The sequence below is a fragment of the Rana temporaria genome, chromosome 4, assembly GCF_905171775.1.
Source record: "Rana temporaria chromosome 4, aRanTem1.1, whole genome shotgun sequence".
Lineage (NCBI taxonomy): Eukaryota > Metazoa > Chordata > Amphibia > Anura > Ranidae > Rana > Rana temporaria.
Genome location: NC_053492.1, coordinates 261273278 through 261293422, shown reverse-complemented (window position 1 = coordinate 261293422; position 20145 = coordinate 261273278). Strand labels below are relative to the sequence as shown.

General features: G+C 42.2%; 1 protein-coding gene across 1 annotated transcript; it reads left to right on the top strand.

The window, feature by feature from the left end:
• The first annotated feature begins 2429 nt into the window (after nt 1–2429).
• On the top strand, nt 2430–19859 carry BEND3 (BEN domain containing 3). Its single transcript, XM_040350190.1, has 4 exons — nt 2430–2673; nt 14007–14058; nt 14170–14369; nt 17223–19859. Exons 2-4 carry the CDS (start codon nt 14019–14021, stop codon nt 19458–19460), a joined length of 2478 nt encoding a protein of 825 aa, XP_040206124.1. The 5' UTR covers nt 2430–2673; nt 14007–14018; the 3' UTR covers nt 19461–19859.
• The last annotated feature ends 286 nt before the right edge of the window (nt 19860–20145 follow it).

Sequence of the window (20145 nt, the reverse complement as noted above, 5' to 3'; positions counted from 1 at the left end):
ATACATTAAGCTTGTGTATTACAGGGGTATTTATATTTAAAAAGTGAAATTGTGGCCGGAACTCCGCTTTAAAATAGCACGTGAACCAGACTGAATAGGGCTCTTTTAGACCCCTTTCACACTTAAGCGTTTTTACAGCGTTTTAGTGTTAAAAATATCGCTATTAAAATGCTCATAAAACGCTCTCCATGCATCTCAATGGACCCTTTCACACTGTGTCCTGCAAGCAGCATCTTTGGAACGCCCCTCTCCATTGAAATGAATTGAAAGCGCTGTAAAAACGCCTTACCCTTTCACACTGAGGCGTTGCACTGGCGGGGCGTTGAGAAAAGTCCTGCAAGAAGCATCTTTGGAGCAGCTTTTGGGCGCTGGAAAAAACGCTCCAAAAACGCCCCTCTCCATTGAAATGAATTGAAAGCGCTGTAAAAACGCCTTACCCTTTCACACAGAGGCACTGCAAAAACGCCCTAAAACGTTAGGGTTATAGCGGTGCTTTACCAGCACATTGGGATTGCAGATGAGGCTTCGCTCGAATAAAGCTCGAAAAACGCTTGAATAACGCTCGAAAAACGCCCCAAAATTGACTTTTTCAGATGGTGTGTACGTGGCATAAGGGTCCCAACACTGAACCTTGGGGTACACCACTGATAATCTTATACCCTTCAGAGTACGAATCATTAACCACAACTCTCTAAATTCTGTATTTTCCTATCCATTTACAAACTGATCTTTCCAAGCCAAACACTGATCGAGATCCGCATCCCTAGGCAGGGCTGGACTGGGACAGAAATTTGGCCCTGGACTTCATCCAGACTGGCCCACTTTGACAGGTCTCTACCATGGCGGCCGGACAACTCCCGCACCCCCCCCGGCCACCCCCTCTTTATTAGAGTAGAACGGCTGGTACTCTTCTAGGCAGTACCAGTGGGGAAGCTAGACATTATTTCACCCGAAGCAGTTCGGTGCCCCCTTATGGTACAAGATTAGGCAGAAGTGAGAAACTCCCAGGCCATAGCTGTTGAGTCAGCTGTCTGTCCCCTCCCCCATGCTCCTCTGTTGTCCCCCCTGCTCCTCTGGTCCTCCCCCTGCTTCTTTGTTACCCCCAGGTGAGCGCTGCGGGGAGGGAGAGACAGAGTAGCGGAGGGAGGCAACAGTCCGCTGTCACTGAAGCCGGCCCACTGAGCCATCGGCCCACCGGGAAACTCCCTGTAGTCCCAATGGCCAGTCCAACCCTGTCCCTAGGTACGTCATATTGACTGGGGTGCTGACTATAGATTCATTATTTTCTTAAAGTGGAGTTTCACCCTATAAAACATTTCAGACATCACATGGAGTCGAGCCATCCTACCGACAGAATGCCGGTGTTTTTTTTTTTCTCAGCACATACCTCATTATCACGATTTTCACCTCACGGCAATCCCGCGGGAGTGGGCGTTCCCAAGCACTGCCTGTGATTGACAGGCTTCCGAACAGCGCATACTGCACATCACAGGTTGCCGAAAAAACCCGAACGTCGGTGCGGCTCTATACGGCGCCTGCGCACCGACGTTAGGGTTCTGTCGGCAACCAGTGACGCGCAGTATGCGCCGTTCGGAAGCCTGTCAATCACAGGCAGTGCTTGGGAACGCCCACTCCCGCGGGATTGCCGTGAGGTAAAAATCGTGATAACGAGGTATGTGCTGAGAAAAAAAAAAACACCGGCATTCTGTCGGTAGGATGGCTCGACTCCATGTGATGTCAGAATTTTTATAGGGTGAACCTCCACTTTAAGGCTGCATTCACACCTCGGCGTACAAAATCGCGGCGTTTTGTCCCGCGAATTGCGGCGACAAATAGCAGCGTTTTGTACCGCGATTTGCGGCGACAAAACGCCGCGATTGTGAATGCAGCCTTCACCCCCTCTATGGAGATGGTTCACATCTCCTATGCCGAGAGTAGGCGTACGGCGTGGAGATGTGAACCATCTCCATAGAGGTGCATGTTAAATCATCCCTCTGGCGTCTCGGGGCTGCAGCGGCGTCGCACTACAGGCATATATACGCCTAGGTGTGAACGGGGGCTAAGAAACGTTCAATCAGAAAATAAATCAATCCCTCATTGAAGTGTGTATGGACCCCGTTAGGAAAGTATACACTGTCTACTTTTCATGTTTATAGATATCAACAGGAGTGAGCAAAAACCCCAAATTTTGGGTTGTCAGCAGAAGAGGAATATAAAATAAATCTTTCATTGGGGACACTAGTTCTGGCGACTTTCCCTCACTTTCCTGTTTGGCTCTGACACAGAAGTGAGGGGAAATCTCCCCAATGGCATACAGATGACAAGCAGGTTCTATGCCTTCAGTCACACTTTGTGGTCAGTCCTGTGAATAGAGTCATGTGAGGGCCCCGTGCGTGTGTGTGCCTCCCCCCGCCGTGGCACTGTGTAACGTCTAGTGGCGAGAGGGCAGGGGGCTGTTCCCACCGCAGCCTCCTCTGTCTCCTGTGTCCTTCTGCGGAAATGACACACGCGGAGTCCCGTCACGTCACGCGAGAACGCACGGACACGCAGCACACAAAGGCACCGAGACACGCCGGGGAGAAGAGCCGTGTACAGCGTGCACCGGGCGGGAGGGAGTGTGTGGGGGGCCACTCAGGAACATTGCTGGATTCCTAGCACACGGCTCTATGCGAGGTAAGCCTATGCCTGCGGCTGCTCCACACTGCGGGCACTCCCTCACCACCCACACTGTGTCATTGTCACAACTTCACTGCTTACTCAGAAGAGCACTGTGCGCCCATTGTCACGGCCGACGTCTGCCGTCATCGTGATGTCACGGCCCGCCGAACCTAGGGGAGTGATCATGTGACTGGCAGAGCCTTCACTCTAGCGTGCATCCGCTTAGCAATCTCAGTGTATGAGCTCTGCATTTAGCAATCTCAGTGTAAAATTGTTTCACTTCAGAGTACGCTCGCTGCACTTAGCAGTCTCGGAGTACGCTCGCTGCTCTTAGCAGTCTCGGAGTACGCTCGCTGCTCTTAGCAGTCTCGGAGTACGCTCGCTGCTCTTAGCAGTCTCGGAGTACGCTCGCTGCTCTTAGCAGTCTCGGAGTACGCTCGCTGCACTTAGCAGTCTCGGAGTACGCTCGCTGCTCTTAGCAGTCTCGGAGTACGCTCGCTGCTCTTAGCAGTCTCGGCGTACGCTCGCTGCTCTTAGCAGTCTCGGAGTACGCTCGCTGCACTTAGCAGTCTCGGAGTACGCTCGCTGCACTTAGCAGTCTCGGAGTACGCTCGCTGCACTTAGCAGTCTCGGAGTACGCTCGCTGCACTTAGCAGTCTCGGAGTAGGCTCGCTGCTCTTAGCAGTCTCGGAGTACGCTCGCTGCACTTAGCAGTCTCGGAGTATGCTCGCTGCTCTTAGCAGTCTCGGAGTACCCTCGCTGCACTTAGCAGTCTCGGAGTACGCTCACTGCACTTAGCAGTCTCGGAGTACGCTCACTGCTCTTAGCAGTCTCAGAGTACGCTCACTGCTTTTGGCAGTCTCGGCTTACGCTCGCTGCACTTAGCAGTCTCGGCGTACTATCGCTGCACTTAGCAGTCTCGGCGTATGATCGCTACAAATAGCAACCTCAATGTTCGATCAACATATGGTGAAAGTTTATTGAAGGAGTAAAATGCACACTCCCATGTTAATGAAACAAAACCGACTTTACGAACGTTCGTGGTACTGAATGGCATGGCATGGCAATCCTATGGGCTTGTAATGTAGCAGTCCTGACCATCCAATGAGGTCTGTGTGTGTGATGACGTCACCTTAGTAGGCCCCACCCTACGCGTTTCGTCAGAGATGGCATTGTCACCATTCTTTACTTTTTTTCTTCTATTGTCTTATATTTTTTTGCTTCTAAGTTTGTTTTAGTTTTTGAAAGTTTATTATGTCAATTATGCAGGATATAGTTGTAGTTCTCCTTTTCTTGCACAGTCTTTGTGCCACGCAGACGTCCAGTAGGACGAGCAGCAATAAGTTCGACTTACGACCAGCTGGAGCATCTCTCCTAAAAGTTAAAGCTTTGCCAATGTGCTGATAGTTACCACCACCAAAGGGATGTTCTACAGGATTCATAACCACACCACGGACACGTGGCCAGCAGTTTCTCTTAGCCTTATATTTGTGGTAGGCACGACCTGCCTTCAGGATGGGCCTATCAATACATCCAGCAATGACTCCAACAATAGTTGGTTGAAGTTTTATTGAGCAGTTTTTGTCTGGGTGTTATTTTATTTACCTTTTTTTCATATTGTTCTACATAATTATATGGAAACCAAAAAATACTGTTAATTTTGAAAAACAAAAATACTTTTTGCTATAAAAAAATATTCTTCATCAGTTTAGGCCTATATGTATTATTCTACATATTTCTGGTAAAATAAATCACAATAAGCACGTATTGATTGGTTTGCACAAAGGTTATAGGGGATAGAGTTTTGCCATTATTATTATTATATATATTTTTTTTTTTTTGTTCTTCAGACACCCAAGATAAAATTTTGTGTCGGGGAGGGGTCTCAGCAGGGAGCTTGTCTATTCAGAACACAGTTCTTCTGCTGTGTTCCTTTCCTCCAATCAGCTCTCACACAGCCTCTGTGCCCCCTCCTCTGTGATACTAATAGATGGATAAGGTTTTTAACACAATTCTGCTCTTTTGAGGGGGTGTAGCGCAGATAAACAAGTGAAACCTATGTAGGAAGATTTGTTTAATCTCTGTGTATCATATTGGGCTGTTCACTTCACTGGGTGTATGTGAGGGGTTATAAACACTTTAACCACTTCAGCCCCGGAGGATTTGGCTGCCCAATGATCGGGCCATTTTTTGCAATTCGGCACTGTGTCGCTTTAACTGACAATTGTGCGATGTGGCACCCAAACAAAATTTACGTCCTTTTTTTTTCTCCCCACAAATAGAGCTTTCTTTTGGTGGTATTTGATCACCTCTGCGTTTTTTAATTATTGCGCTATAAACAAAAAAAGAGAGCGACAATTTTGAAAAAAAAAGCAATATTTTTTACTTTTTGCTATAATAAATATCCCCCAAAAATATATAAACATTTATTTTCTTCAGTTTAGGCGGATATGTATTCTTCTACATATTTTTGGTAAAAAAATCGCAATAAGCGTATATTGGTTTGCGCAAAAGTTATAGCGTCTACAAAATAGGGGATCGTTTTATGGCATTTTTATTAATATTTTTTTTTTATTAGAAATGGCGTCAATCTGCTTTTTTTTTTTTTTTATCGTAACTGCGACATTATGGTGGACACTTTTGACGCTATTTTGGGACCATTGTCATTTATACAGTGATCAGTGCTATAAAAATGCACTGATTACTGTGTAAATGACACTGGCAGGGAAGGGGTAAGTGTGTCCTAAGGGAGTGATTCTAACTTTGTGGGGGATGGGCTACATGTGACACGACACTGATCACTGCTCCCGATGACAGGGAGCAGAAGATCGGTGTCGTGTCACAAGGCAGAACAGGGAGATGCCTTGTTTACACAGGCACCCCCTGTTCTGCCACTCTGTGACACGATCAAGGGCACCCGGCGGTCATACTCACGGAACTCGCGACGGCGCGCCCACAATGCCGACGCAAATAGTTGTGCAGCAGTCGGCAAGCGGTTAAGGAAGACTATCCTATTTAACACTTTATTAAAGTGGTTCTAAAGGCAGAAGTTTTTTTTTTTTTTTACCTTAAACACTTGCCGACCGCACTATAGCCAGACCGTGTAGTTGTCCATTTCTAGGAGGGCGTCTATGGCGTTAAAGGGATTGTAAAGGCAGAAGATTTTTTTTTATCTTAATGTAATCTATGCATTAAGATAAAAAAACAACAACCTGTGTGCAGCAGCCCCTTTCAGCCCCCTAATACTTACCTGAGCCTGTCTTCATCCAGCGATGTTGCAGGAGTGTCTAAGCTGCCTGGGGCTCCCCTCCTCATTGGCTGAGACAGCAGCGAGATTGGCTCCCACTGCTGTCAATCAAGAGAGAGGGGGCAGGGCTGGGTCACGGCTCCTTGTCTGAATGGACATGGGAAGCTTTGGCTCGGCTCGAGTGCCCCTATAGCAAGCTGCTTGCTATGAGGGCACTCAACAGGAGGGAGGGGCCAGGAGCACAGAAGAGGGACCCGATAAGAGGAGGATCCATGCTGCTCTCTGCAAATCCACTACACAGGGCAGGTAAGTATATCATGTTTGTTATTTAAAAAACAAACAAGACTTTATAATTCGTTTTTTAAGATACTGACTCAGAATAAGTATGTAGACCAGGGACCATGCAACTGTCATTTTTAGGAGATGGCTGACATACTTGTATCTATTAAGGTTTCCTTCTATATAACTAACTGGATAGTGTCTGGACAGTGCAAATCTAAAGATAGTTGGTACATTGTGGGCGTGTTGTGTGTGTATTACACTATAAAATATGCCATACTTTATTAGTTTTTTTTAAATATGTGGGCTGTTAAAAAATACTGTTTATCCCTCGTCTATTGAGAGACAAAATGCAAACTAATCCTGTGCTAAAACACAATTTTTTTTGTACATTTTTGTTTTAAGATCCATTTAGAATAGAATAAACATGGACACCATTAAAAATAAACAATTATAATTACATTTAATAACAATTTAAAGGAGCTTAAAATAAACTGTATGCTTTTTCTTTTTATCCTGACTTCTTGACTGTTTTTTTTTTAAACGGTCCATGGTCCAGGCTCAGTCTTTCCTTTTTTTTTTTTTTATCTTACTAGTTATGGGATCCTTTGTTGACTTGTCTTTGAGATGTGTGTCTCTACCAGTAATCTATTTTAGAATATGAAAATTCGATATCTAGACACCTGATATGCACGTGCTGGCCCAGGTCAGTAATTTACCAAGATGTAAACAAAGGATGAAGATGAGAGCCCTCATGCATGCACCTGCAAAAAACAAGTCAGAAAAGTCAGCTCTTGTATGTCTATCCCTCACTATACAGTTGGTTGTCGTGTGTGTCATTGAGAGGCCAGTTGACAGAATAGAGTCCTGTATCAGTAGGAGGATTAGGGCCCCAATGACCTTATAAACGTAATCAAAGGGCCAACTCCTGGACCGCTGGCTTAGTGCATAATGTAATGCATTTCTGTTTACGTGAGGCAACACAAGAGACATACTTTATTAAAATATTAAATGCATTTTTCTTTTTTTATTCCAGCAGCTTACCTTAGGAGTTCCAGTGTGTATAGCGCCTTCATCCTTTAAAGATTGCCTATCTCAGCATTTTAATCAGATACCCTGAATACTGCTCTAGTTTTTGTTTTTTAGGATGCCTCGTTTGCTTACAGGGCTCTATAAAGCCCCACCAGGGCCACATTGTCATGCATGCTTCTGGACAGAACTACATGCCTGTGTTAGAGTGCTGCCCGCACTGACATGCACAGGCATCCAGATTCTGAAAGCCGCTCCATGTTTTTGGGACTAGAGCACGCTAGAACTTGTGATAACACTCTCTAAGGCTCGATTCACACCTATGCATGTTGCTTTTGAGCATTTTTGCAGTGCTTTTTGTGGTGCTTGCTGCGTTTTTCGACATGCGTTTTTGCCGCAAATCGCGGTAAAAACGCGGTACTTGCGTTTTGGATGCGGGTCCATTGAATTCTATTACATGCAAAATGCTGTTTTTGCAGGAAAACAAGTCCCAGACCCTTTCCAAAAATGCAGAGGCACAAAAAAGCATTGATGTGAACATGTTCCATAGGAAACCATGTTAGAAAATTCCCTGCATTTCTGCAAAATGCATAGAAAAAAGCATTGTGTGAATGGAGAACAGGAACTTTGGGGAAGTGAAGCAGGAGGCTGCAGCTGAGACAAAATCTCAGTGTTCTGGACTTTTTTGAACATTATTTAGGCTGGATTCACACCTATGCATTCTTAGTGCTTTTTGCATTTTGCAGATTTGCACTACAGAAAATTTACCATGGTTTCCTATGAAACATGTTCTGTAGAGCAAATCTGCAAAAAGCACAAAAAATGCATAGGTGTGAATCCAGCCTTACATATTGTCTGTGCTACATCGGGCTACATGATTGTGGCTGCTTGCAGGCATTAATTATGTCTAGTGTGAACAACATGGTATATTCCCATGCCAAGGGAGTGGTGGGTGGGGTGTAAAGCCTTCAAAGAAGAGAACAGTTGTACACCTCTGTACTTATGTTCAGGAAATTAGTGTACAGCGAGGGGGAAAAAAGTATTTGATCCCCTTCTGATTTTGTGCATTTTTCTGGATATTTTTGTTGTTCTGTCTTTCACTGTTAAAATAAACCTACCGTTAAAATTATAGACTGATCATTTCTTTGTCAGTGGGCAAACGTACAAAATCAGCAGGGGATCAAACACATGCAGGTAACTGCAGATACACAGAAGAACATGAATACAGGGACATCCAGACATCAACTGGCTGTAAACCACACCTGTAGCCTCCTAGGTGTGCAAAAATGATGTGTTTTTACACTATGCATATTTTATGTCTGTAAATGTCCACTTGCATGTCGCCTTATACACAACATTATATTTGTTAGAACGAACCATGCTTTTGCACTACTTTGAGGCATTTCTTCAATGCTGGAATCCCTTGGTATTTCTTTGAAGGGTAACAGGAAGAAGTCCACTGCTGGATTCTTTATCACCTCACAGTAGTAGCATTTTTTTGCTTGGTTTTGCTACTTTGCTTAATATGTGACCTTTCTATAAACTGTATCGTAAGGTTGTTTGGAAAATACGCATGGGAAAGTGCCACTAATATCAAAATGATTCTTCCAGGATCATTATTCCACAGAAAAAAAACACGCTAGACTACAAAACATCTTTCAAACTCCTAACTCAAAAGTGCATGTTTCTTTAAGCCACTATTTAATGGTCAAAGACAGCCTAGCAAAGAAACAAAAACAAAACAAATCTTTTTTTTTTTTTACTAATAACCAATGCTATATGACCACAGAATAGCGCTGTGCATTGGACTGGCCCTTCTTCTGCTGTTTTATCTTTCAGAGAAATGCAGGGATAGCTAAACCTAGAGTGTATTGTACTGTGCTTTATCACCTGATAGCCGGTCATGTCTTAAAGAACCACGTGAAGGAAGGAGGGATAGATTCTGGGGTCACGTGAGAGTTAGAGATGCCAGTAGTATTGCAGTTTGAGTACATTAATGTTTTTACTCCTTGAGAAGTTTTCATCTTTTATTAATAAAGACCATTAAAACATAGCATATTAAAAAAAAAAAAAAGTACCCTGATAGAAACAAATGGCAAACAAAAACTACAAAGTGATTTTCTTTTTTTTAAATTCTTTATTTTATATCCTTTTCTTTCTCTTCTCAAAAGCTCATACAGAAATAGGTACAACATTGGACACCTAGGCATTCAAATTTACATATACAGGGACAGATCCACAGAGAGAGTATGCCGGCGTATCTACTGATACGCCGGCGTACTTTCAAATTTCCCACGTCGTATCTTTGTTTTGAATCCTCAAACCAAGATACGACCGCATCTGGGTTAGATCCGACAGGCGTACGGCTTCGTACGTCTTCGGATCTAAGATGCAATTTTTCGGCGTCCACTGAGTGGCGTTCACGTCGTTTTCCGCGTCGAGTATGCAAATTAGCTATTTCCGACGATCCACGAACGTACGAGAGGCCGTCGCATTCTTTTACGTCGTCTCTAGTTGGCTTTTTCCGGCGTATAGTTAAAGCTGCTGTTTCGTGGCGTATAGTTAGACCTGCCATGGCCGTCGTTCCCGCGTTTATTTTGATTTTTTTTTTTTGTTTGCGTAAGTCGTCCGTGAATCATGATGGACGTAATTCACGTCTATGTTAAAAAAAAATTACGTCCTTGCGACGTCATTTTGCGCAATGCACCGTGGGAAATTAAGGGATGGCGCATGCACAGTTCATTCGGCGCGGGGACACACTTCATTTAAATGAAACACGCCCCCTAATCGCTGATTTGAATTACGCACCATTACGCCGCCAGAGATAGACTACGCCGCCGTAACTTACGGCACGATATCTTTATGGTTTCGAACCAAGGACAAGTAAGTTACGGCGGCGTAGCGTATCTCTGATACGCTGCGCGGGTGCAGATCTCTGTGGATCTGCCCCACAGTTTAGGTATTACCTACACCTTATTCCTCTAACCCAGATCCCCACATTCTTAATTCCCTGTCTGTCATGATATTATGTATAGCCCTACCATTATAACCCCCCCTACCCCCATCCCACAAAAACCCCCCCCAAAAAAAAAAAAAGGGAGAAGATGGGGGGAAACCCCCCCTTCCCCTTAATGTATGTTCCTCACCCCCTCTCCCCCTCCCCCCATCTCCGCCCCCCCTTAGGGATTTTGATCTCTATACCCATTATATGGAGTCCACACCTGTCTGTATTTCTCCTCCTGCTCTCTCATTCCCATGGTCAAATTTTCCATCTGCTGAATTTCCGTTACTCTGCCCAGCCATTGTTGTCTTGTCGGCGCAGCTGTGCTCTTCCACAAAATTGGAATACATGCCTTTGCTGCCGTCATTAAATGTCTAAGCAGAGAATTCTTAAACTTTACCTAATTTCCTTTACTGTATCCGCAACCATTTTCCAAAATTCTTTGAGTTTTGAGCATTCCCAAAATATATGTATCATGGTGCCCTCCGCCTCCCTACATCGCCAACACTGGTCTGATACTTCTGGAAATATCCGCTTTAATGCCACCGGGGTTCTGTACCATCTGGTTAAGATTTTGTATCCCCCCTCCTGATATCTGGTGGCTAACGAGGCCTTATGTGTAAACCTAAAAATTTACATTTTCTGAGTCTCCAAGAATGTAATACCCAGGTCTCTTTCCCATGCTTGGATAAATGACAATTCTTGTGGGGCTTCTGACTCCACTAGCAAGCTATACATACATGACAGACCATGTCTCATTGGTTCTCCCTTTAAACATATTTCCTCAAATTCCGATAATCCTCTAGTCGCTCCCCCTTGTGATTTCATTGCTCGAATGGCGGCTTTCAATTGCAATTGCCTCATTGGGTCCAGTTCCCTCCTGACTGTCTCCTCACTTTCTCCATTAGTCATCCTTTTGATTATCACTATCAAAATGTATTAACCTGCTCAATCCCAGTCTTCCAAAGTGATTTTCCATTCACTACAATAAAAAAATAAAAAAAGCCAAATTACAAGTTTTACACATACCCTTTAAAGTGTTACTAAACCCACAACAGTAAAATCAGTCTGTATATGCAGCATTGCATGCTTCTAATACTCACTGTGGAACTCTACATTGTGTAAAAAGACTGTTTTATCCTGTATGCACAGATCCTCCACCCTCCTGCACTGTCTATCTGGGGAAGGCCAGCTAACACAGGCAGAGTAGCCGACCTGCACATGCTCAGTTATGTCTTTTATGCTGGAGAGAATATTTACTTGTTTTTAGAGCTAGTCAGGTCACATGATATTGGCATCACACATGTGGGCGTGTATACAGGCTGTAGTGGAAATCTCCTCCTACCTGAACTCTCAGCATTGGAGAAACCATGCAGTTTATTATGTAACCGTGGTATACAGATCATCCAAAAAGGTATTTAGTGGCAGTATTGTAATGTAAAAAGAAGATTTATAAGTTGTGGGGAGTGGCAGATTAACTATTAAACTATAACAAGTTTATACTTGCATCAAAAGCAGGTATTCTGCGTTTTTTTTTTTTTTTTAAGCTTCACAAACACCATTCAATGATGTGTGTCAGGAAAGCACATTGCAGAGGACAGTGTTCACACAGTCACGTTTGCTTGCTTTGCACCAAAATGTATCCAACGTGTAGCAATCAGTTGACTTTACCACCCCCCAAACATCTCCATGTTCATGTCAATGCAAACGCACCACAAATGGCTCACACTTACCCCTATGGCATTTACAGCACTTTTGAGATGTGTTTTAGAAAGCATGAGGCTCAGATGGTTGAAGTATACAAAATGGGTATAAAATTAAATAAAATGTACCCAGTGTACTTTTTTCCCCATATACTTATTAGAATCTGTACAGTTTATTTTTTTGCATGAGGTACACTTTCTTTTTTTAAAGATATTTTTATTGAAGTTTTTCAACGAACTGACAAACAGAAAAAAACAAACAATACACACACAAAGAAAAAAACACAATCACCGTACCAGATGGACTGGTTCTGAATGGTAACCAATATGCTCAGACATGGGCAAATAAAGAGATACCAATACAAAGGATATACAGTAGGCACACTGGGATAAGGTGCATGTAGACCAATACGGGCACAGCAGAGGTGGGAGTCTATATATTAGAGATCCTTAGGGCACTGGCCAAACAAATGTACTTCAGTTAGTGCTGGGAAAGAGTAAGTGGGCTAGCCAGCCACCTACCCCATATTTTATGAAAGGTTTTGGTCCGTTTCCGAATTTCAAAAGTAAGCTTATATAGCGCGATGGAGTCATTAATACGTTTCAGCCAAAGGGCTTTCAAAAGAGGTATTTTCACCCTTCCAGGACAGTAGAATGGTCTTTTTAGCATAAAAATAAAGTATACGGAGCAGTCTCTTGGCATGCGTTGACAGGTGTAAGTTACCAAAAATGCCTAGTAGGTAGTTCTTGGGGTGAATTATATAAGGGAGGCCCAATGCCGAGGAGACAAAGGCACCCACCTCCCCCCAGAAGTCTGGAATTATTGGGCACGACCAAAAACAGTGTAAGAAATCAGCCTCCTGGCCACAGCCGCGGAAGCAAGCGGCCGAGGACAGGAGACCCATCCCACGCAACCTCGCCGGAGTAAGGTGGGCCTGGTGGAAAATCTTAACTTGTATGATTCGGTCTCGGGACGCAATGACAGACGTTTTGTAGGTATCACTGAATTCCGACCAGTCCTCGTCCTCTAAGGAGATGTCCATAGAGGTCCATTTGTCCCAAGCTCTATGGAATCTGGGGTTGGAATCAGTCAGCAGGGTTGCGTAATAAGTGTAAATAAGTTTAGTGGGATTTGTTGTCGGAGCAATTTTTCCAATGGTGGCAGGTCAGTGGGGTCTTTCAGGGAACAAAACTGGGCCTGTATAGCATGCCGAAGCTGGTAGTAGTAAAATAAGTATGAGTTTGGTAGGTCAAAATCTAAGCGTAGTTGAGAGAAAGTTTTAAAGCCCTGAGTGTTATACAAGTGACGTAGGTATTTAACCCCCTTGGAGTACCAGCGATTGGGATCGGGAAGAGAGTACAGTTCCTGCAGGTTAGGGTTGAACCACAGAGGGTTGTTAAGGGACTGCAACCAGGTATGCGTGGATACCTTCTTGACAATGTAACAGAAAGATGAAAGGGAGGTGTCTAGTATAGAGGTTCCGGGACCGTCAGGGACCCGTCCCCTGTAGATGATATTATGCAGAGTCTCCAGGGAGGACGCTATAGCCCCCTCCATGGTGGTACAGGCATTTGCCGGGACTGGACACAGCCAATCATGGACGTGCATCAGCTGGGATGCCAAGTAATAGAGAAAGAAATTCGGAAATGCCAGGCCCGCCAAGTGTGTCGATAATCTTAATGTTTCAAGTGCCACCCTGAGGGTGCCGCCTTTCCACAGGAAAGTCGTGCATATTGTGTCTATGCGTTTAAACATAGCTTTAGGCACCTTGCAAGGGGAGTAAGCAAGGATATAGAGTGCATGAGGTACACTTATGGGAAAGGTAAGTATTTTGCATACACATACATGTGTAAAAAATAGTAAGGGTAATCTTCAGCTTGTCTGATTTTACCAATTCAGATGCTATTAATTTTTATTTTTCATAAATTGTTATATTTTAAGGTCATAACTATGGCTTCCTAACACAAAACATCGTCTTTAGTGTAAAAGTGATTGATACAATTTGGTGGTTAAGTGTGCAAAACTGTTGCAATAATTGATGTTACAGCAAAACATGGATTTATTTTCATTTCTTTTATTCTTTACTAGGTGAGGAAAACAATGAACGCAGCTGAATTTCAAGATGAAAATGATTATAAAGGTATGTGTCTAAATAACCTAGGCTTTTTTCTTTTGCACAAGGTTTTATTGTGTTTTAAATGGAAAAAATGCACCACTGATATACATAATGTCGTTTTTGTCATCCTTAAAGTAAAAGTTGTAACGGTGGATTCATCAAGTGAAGAAGTTCGCCTGCGACGCTTGCATGCACCATATGTGGGCAAAGTGGATCCAGAGTGTACTGTTAACTGTCACTCCAGTAAACGGAAACAAGCTTCTCTTATGTCTAATGGGTCCAGTGGGGAAGCAGAAAATCTTACAACTTTAAAAAAAAGGCGACTCACTCAAGAGGTAAATTTAAACAAAATGTCTTTTACCTTTTGTACTCCTAACAAGTGTATGTAAACTATTTTGATATGTACACTAGAGAATGTGTTTTTTTTTTTTATTTTAAGCAGTATTAAACTCTGCTTTTTTTTAAATTGGGCCTCCAGAAGGTTTATGCCATAATGTGGCAGTATGCATCATATATTAGTACGTAACGACAGACTTGCCTGTCAAACCGTATTCTCCAGTGCTGCACTGTCAGCTCTCTTGCTGGTCCTGGGCGCTTCCATCTTCACCTGGCCTTCCTTCTGGGTTCCATCTGTTTAGCTGCATGAATGGGCAGACTGCGAGGAAATCACTTCCGCATATGCGCATGAGAGCCACATCATTGCAGCACAGAGCTTGTGCCCTAAATATACACTGAGCTGTGTACATTACAAATGACAATTGCTCGGTCATGCAACACTGTACCCAAATTAATTTGTAATCGTTTCCTTCACACAAATAGAACTTTCTTTTTGTGGTATTTTATCACCACTGGGTTTTTAATATTTACAAAAAAAAAAAAAAAAAAAAGTCAGACAATTTAGAAAAATAAAACAAACATGAATTTTGTAAATAAGTAATTTTTCTCCTTCAAAGATGAGCGCTGACGAGGCTTCACCGATAGGCACTAACAGGCTGCACTGATGAGGTGGTACTTATGGGCACTGATGAGGTGGCACTGATGAGGAGGCACTGATAAATGGCACTGATGTGCACTGATAAGCAACACAGATGGGCAGCACTGATGAGCAGGCACTGACTGGTATCACTGATGGGCATTGCTGGGCGTTTACTGTTGTCATGATAGAGGGGGGCTGGGTCACAGCTCCGTGTCTGAATGGATACAGGGAGCTGTGACTTGGCTCGGGTGTCCCCATAGCAAGCTGCTTGATGTGGTGGCACTGAACAGGAGGGAGGAGCCAGGATCACATAAGAGGGACCCAAAAAGAGGATCTGGGCTGCTCTGTGCAAGTCCACTGCAACAGAGCAGGCAAGTATAACATGTTTGTTATTTTTATTGGGAAAAAAACAAGACTTTACAAAAAAAATTGGTAAAAAAATGTCCCTGTATGTGTAGCACTCCCGCACCCCCCTGTATACTTACCTGAGCCTGAAATGTGCATTTTATTGTGTGTGAAAATACAAAATGTTAGTTAAACCTAAAAAGTCTGACCTTAATTTTTCAGATTCAGGCTATTCCTAAAGTATCGCTAAAGGCACATTGTTTTAGTAATGAATAGATTGGGGGAGTGTTGAAATCCATGTTAAGATTTGTATGGCTGTATGTGCCCCTTCTGGGGACATCTGCCCTCTCTGTTTGCCCTGGTGAACTTTTAGAAATGGAGGGGCATGGTCCTCACTTTGAAGAGACTTCCCTTCACTTCCTGTTATGTCTCCTGGACAGGTAGCTAAAGAATATTTCCCCAACAATACACAGACACCAAAAAAACTCTGGGATTTGAACTTAGATAAGGGACTTCAAACATAGTGTATACATTTTATCCTAAAAGAACATCGATAGCTGGGCATTTAGCTACCAAAAGTGACGACTATGTTTTAAAACTTATCACCACAACACTGTTACCGATTAATAATTTTCTATGAAACATGTATTGAAGTGTTCTAATGTACAATACAGTTTGATGGTTCAAGGGAATAGGTTTAATCTTTATAAAATTAGGTAGTCCTTGCAAATCACCATGGTACCATTCTGGAAGTACGGTATATATGGATTATGTTAAGATGTAAAAAGGCACATCTTTAACAACTACAACACTTCTATAAAAAAGTTTCTTAGCGCAAGTGCATTCTATAATCTTTATAATATACCCCAAAATTCTAGGCAGTAAAATAATACTTGAAGTGTTAAAGTAGCAATCTTTTGTTTATTGGTGCTTCAGTACTAATTCAAATGTGCACGTTTTGTTATCCAACCAATTAATTATCAGAACAAGGAACTGTTCAATATCAGGTCAATTAACATGAGCCTCTGGGGCTTTAATGAAATAAAAAATCAATTAGAGACAACAAAATAATAAAAAAATAAATAAATTGGGTACTATAATCAAAAAAAACAACCATCTTCCATCACCATTAAAGAGACAATGTTGTCCCAGTGCATACTATACGTCTAGACATCATACGCACATTCATACACCCCACAATAAGGAATAAATGCTGACTAGTGCAATCGTAAATCTGGGGGGCTGTAAAAAGGCTCTCCCAAATGGCACCAAACAGATAGGGTCATGGTGCTATATTGCAGGGGCCATTTATCAATGTAGACTAGCATTTATAATTAGGTGCCTGGCTGTCATATAGTGTTCCGCATGCTGATTGGTTGTCACAGTGCTGTTATTTGCTATTGTCGGCTTTATGCAGCTGTAGAGAAAGGTTCCTATCCATGATGGTGAGGAGGATGACCCCTGCAATAAAACACTGTGACCCCATCCGTGTTATGCCATTTGGGAGAACATTTTTACAGCCCCCGCTGTTGTCTTTTTAATGGTGATGGAAGGTGGTTGTTTTTTTAAATTATTGTTTTTTTGTTTTTTAAAACGTTTTTTTAATTTTATAAATCTGTAGTCTCTAATTGATTTTTGGTTTCAAGCCCCGGAGGCTCATGTTAATGGTCCTTGTATTAAGCAGTTCTGCCAATTAATTGGTTGGTTTAGGTTTTTTACCATTAAGCCCCACTATCTGGATTTTAGTGAATAGGCAGGTAACATGGGTTCCCTTATTTTTTTTTTTGTATATTAGGTTTTGATGTCCTCAGCTACTACAAGTGCATACTCTATTTTATTTATACTTGATTTATACTTTGTGTTTTAGGGTCTGCCTTCAGGTTTGAAAAACAGGGATTCTGCATGCTCTGCCCTGGCACATGTTGAGTTAAGTACCAGCTCTGAACACAGTACTGAATCCCCAGGTGAAGAAGACACAGTAAGCGAATTTGCCACGTCTTACAAAAAACCTCTGTATGGAATTTCACACAAGATTACAGAGAAAAAACATTCTGTTACATCTGACCTGTTGGCATCTTTTGAAATTCATGAGAAGGTAAATCAGTGTAGCTCTTCCGGAGTTCGGATGTTTAACGATCTTCGTAAACGTGAAACGGGCTCCAGTTCCGTAACTTCACCCGTCAATGAGGAGTCAAACCTTTACACTTTAATACAAAAAATGTTTTTCACACTCAACACTCTCAATTCCAATATGTCTCAGCTTCATAGTAAAGTTGACCTTTTGTCCCTTGAGGTAAGTAGAATAAAGAAAAAAGTCAGCCCTAATGAAATGGTGGCAGAATTTCATCCACCTCCTGAGTATCAGCTTACTACTACTGAACTTAAACAAGCAATGGACCAGAGCACCTCAGCTGGTGACCTAGCATGCCGTTTGCTGGTTCAACTGTTCCCTGAGCTTTTCGGAAGCAGTGCTTTGTCCAGAAGCTGTAGTACATGTGGCTTTGTCAACAAGATTAAACTAGAATCCCTTCATCTCCAGCTCATAAGAAACTATGTGGAGGCATGCTATCTCTCTGTTCAGAACAATGCAGTGTGGCAGGTTGAAGTCTTGCCTCAAGTAAATGATTTCTTCAATCGTTTTTGGGCTGAGAGAGAAATGGAAAGCAGCCATCATGGTATGCAGGCCTCTCCCTTCTTTGAAAATCAACCATGTCAGAATTCTCATTTTGTTGAAAGTAAAGAAGAAGAGGAAGACGACACTTTAGAAAGAGCCAACCCCATGGTTTCAGAATATGCCATTAATGTGAAGGACCTCAATGAATGTTTAGAAGAGGCTTCTAATCCAGGAGAATTTGCAGTATTTTTGCTTCATAGATTATTTCCAGAAATATTTAACCAAAGAAAACTTGGTGAAAGGAATTTTGGAGACCCTGAGAATTTTACTGTCGATCCTCACCGACTGCAGCTGATCCGTCAGTACACAGAGATATACTTTCCAGAAATACAGGAGGATGATATTTGGCTGCAACAGTGTGTACAAAGAATAAATGATGAGTTGGAGAGTCTGTTCATGGATGGTAGTGAGTGTGACGAGATGAGAGATGACTGTTATGAATCTGGTCTACCTGATGACCTGTCTTTTGTAAAGGTAGAAGATGACACTGATAATGACATGGAAAAACCAGGAAGAAAGTCCAAAAAAATTTGGCTTGTTCCTTTTGATTTTGATAAAATTGCCATTCCAGCCCCTGACTTTGAGGTTCCTTTTCCACAATTCTTGCTCAGCAAAGAGCAACTTAAAAATATATACGAGACTAGCTTGTCAATTGGTAATTTTGCCTCTCGTCTTCTAGTGCATTTGTTCCCTGAACTTTTCACACATGAGAATTTGAGAAAACAATACAACTGCAGTGGTTCACTGGGTAAGAAACAGCTAGATCCAGTTCGTGTAAAACTCATCAGGCATTATGTTCAAATACTTTACCCCAGGGCAAAAAATGATAGAGTTTGGACTTTGGAGTTTGTGGGGAAACTGGATGAGAGATGTCGGCGAAGGGATACAGAACAAAGACGATCTTACCAGCAGCAAAGGAAAGTGTATGTACCCTTGCCTGAGAGAAGAGAGTTTGTGCCTTTCGAGTTGAACTCTGAAACATACAGAGAGCTTATAGAAGGACCACCTCTGCCTCCTGAACGTAGCACGAAAGACTTCTGTAAAATACCTTTGGATAAGATTGCCATTCCACCTCCTGATTTCCCTGTGCCTACAATTTACTCACTTAGTGACAAAGAAATAAGAGACATTGTTCAACAGAGCCTTTCTGTTGGGAATTTTGCTGCCAGACTATTAGTGAGACTCTTTCCAGAACTGTTTACTCCAGAAAATCTTAGGCTGCAGTACAACCACTCAGGTGCATGCAACAAGAAGCAGCTGGATCCCCTAAGACTAAGATTGATCCGCCACTATGTGGAAGCTGTATACCCTGTAGACAAAATGGAGGAAGTATGGCATTATGAATGTATTCCAAGCATTGATGAAAGGTGCAGGCGCCCAAATAGAAAAAAATGTGACATACTTAAAAAAGCTACAAAAAAGTCAAGTTAATAACTGCTGAAAATTTAGTAAATTATTTTAGTTGTCTTTATAGAGATTTATAGTGCTGCTTTTACCTATGTTTTTTTTCTGAATATTACTTGTAAAAGAGTATAGAAAAATAGTTTGTTAGAATGTGAGACTGCGTATTTGCACTCCCCTAAAACATTTCCGTGTGTTTAATAACTGCATTTCTCAAGAGAAGTTTGTTCAATTTTATACATTTCAAATGTTTTTTTTTTTTTTTTTTTTTTTATAGTTCATTCTAATATGCTTGTTACATTTCATTTTTCTAGGTATACTATTTTTGCTGCTTGTAAAGTGGTGTGGAACCCAACATTAGTAATGGGCTACCAATATTTTTGTAAAGAAATTGATGTAGAATTTCCTACATAAAAACAAACAACACTAGTTGGTATAGTCTTTTCTTAACTAAAACCACAGTAAGAGTTATTTGTCTATTAATCAGTATAGTCTATTAAAGCAGTATTAAACTCAAAAACAAACCATTAATATATTGCAGTTTATCAATCCTCATATGTGGTGGCTGCATACATTCTTTTTGTTTTAGCCTTTTTTCCTTTATTTTCAAGTGGTGATTGCTTTCAAAGCTGACAGTCAAACAGAGTCATTCCCCACCCTTGATACCCCGTGATCAATTGTTGGCTTTGTGGGATAGTTCATGTGGGTTTGGGAT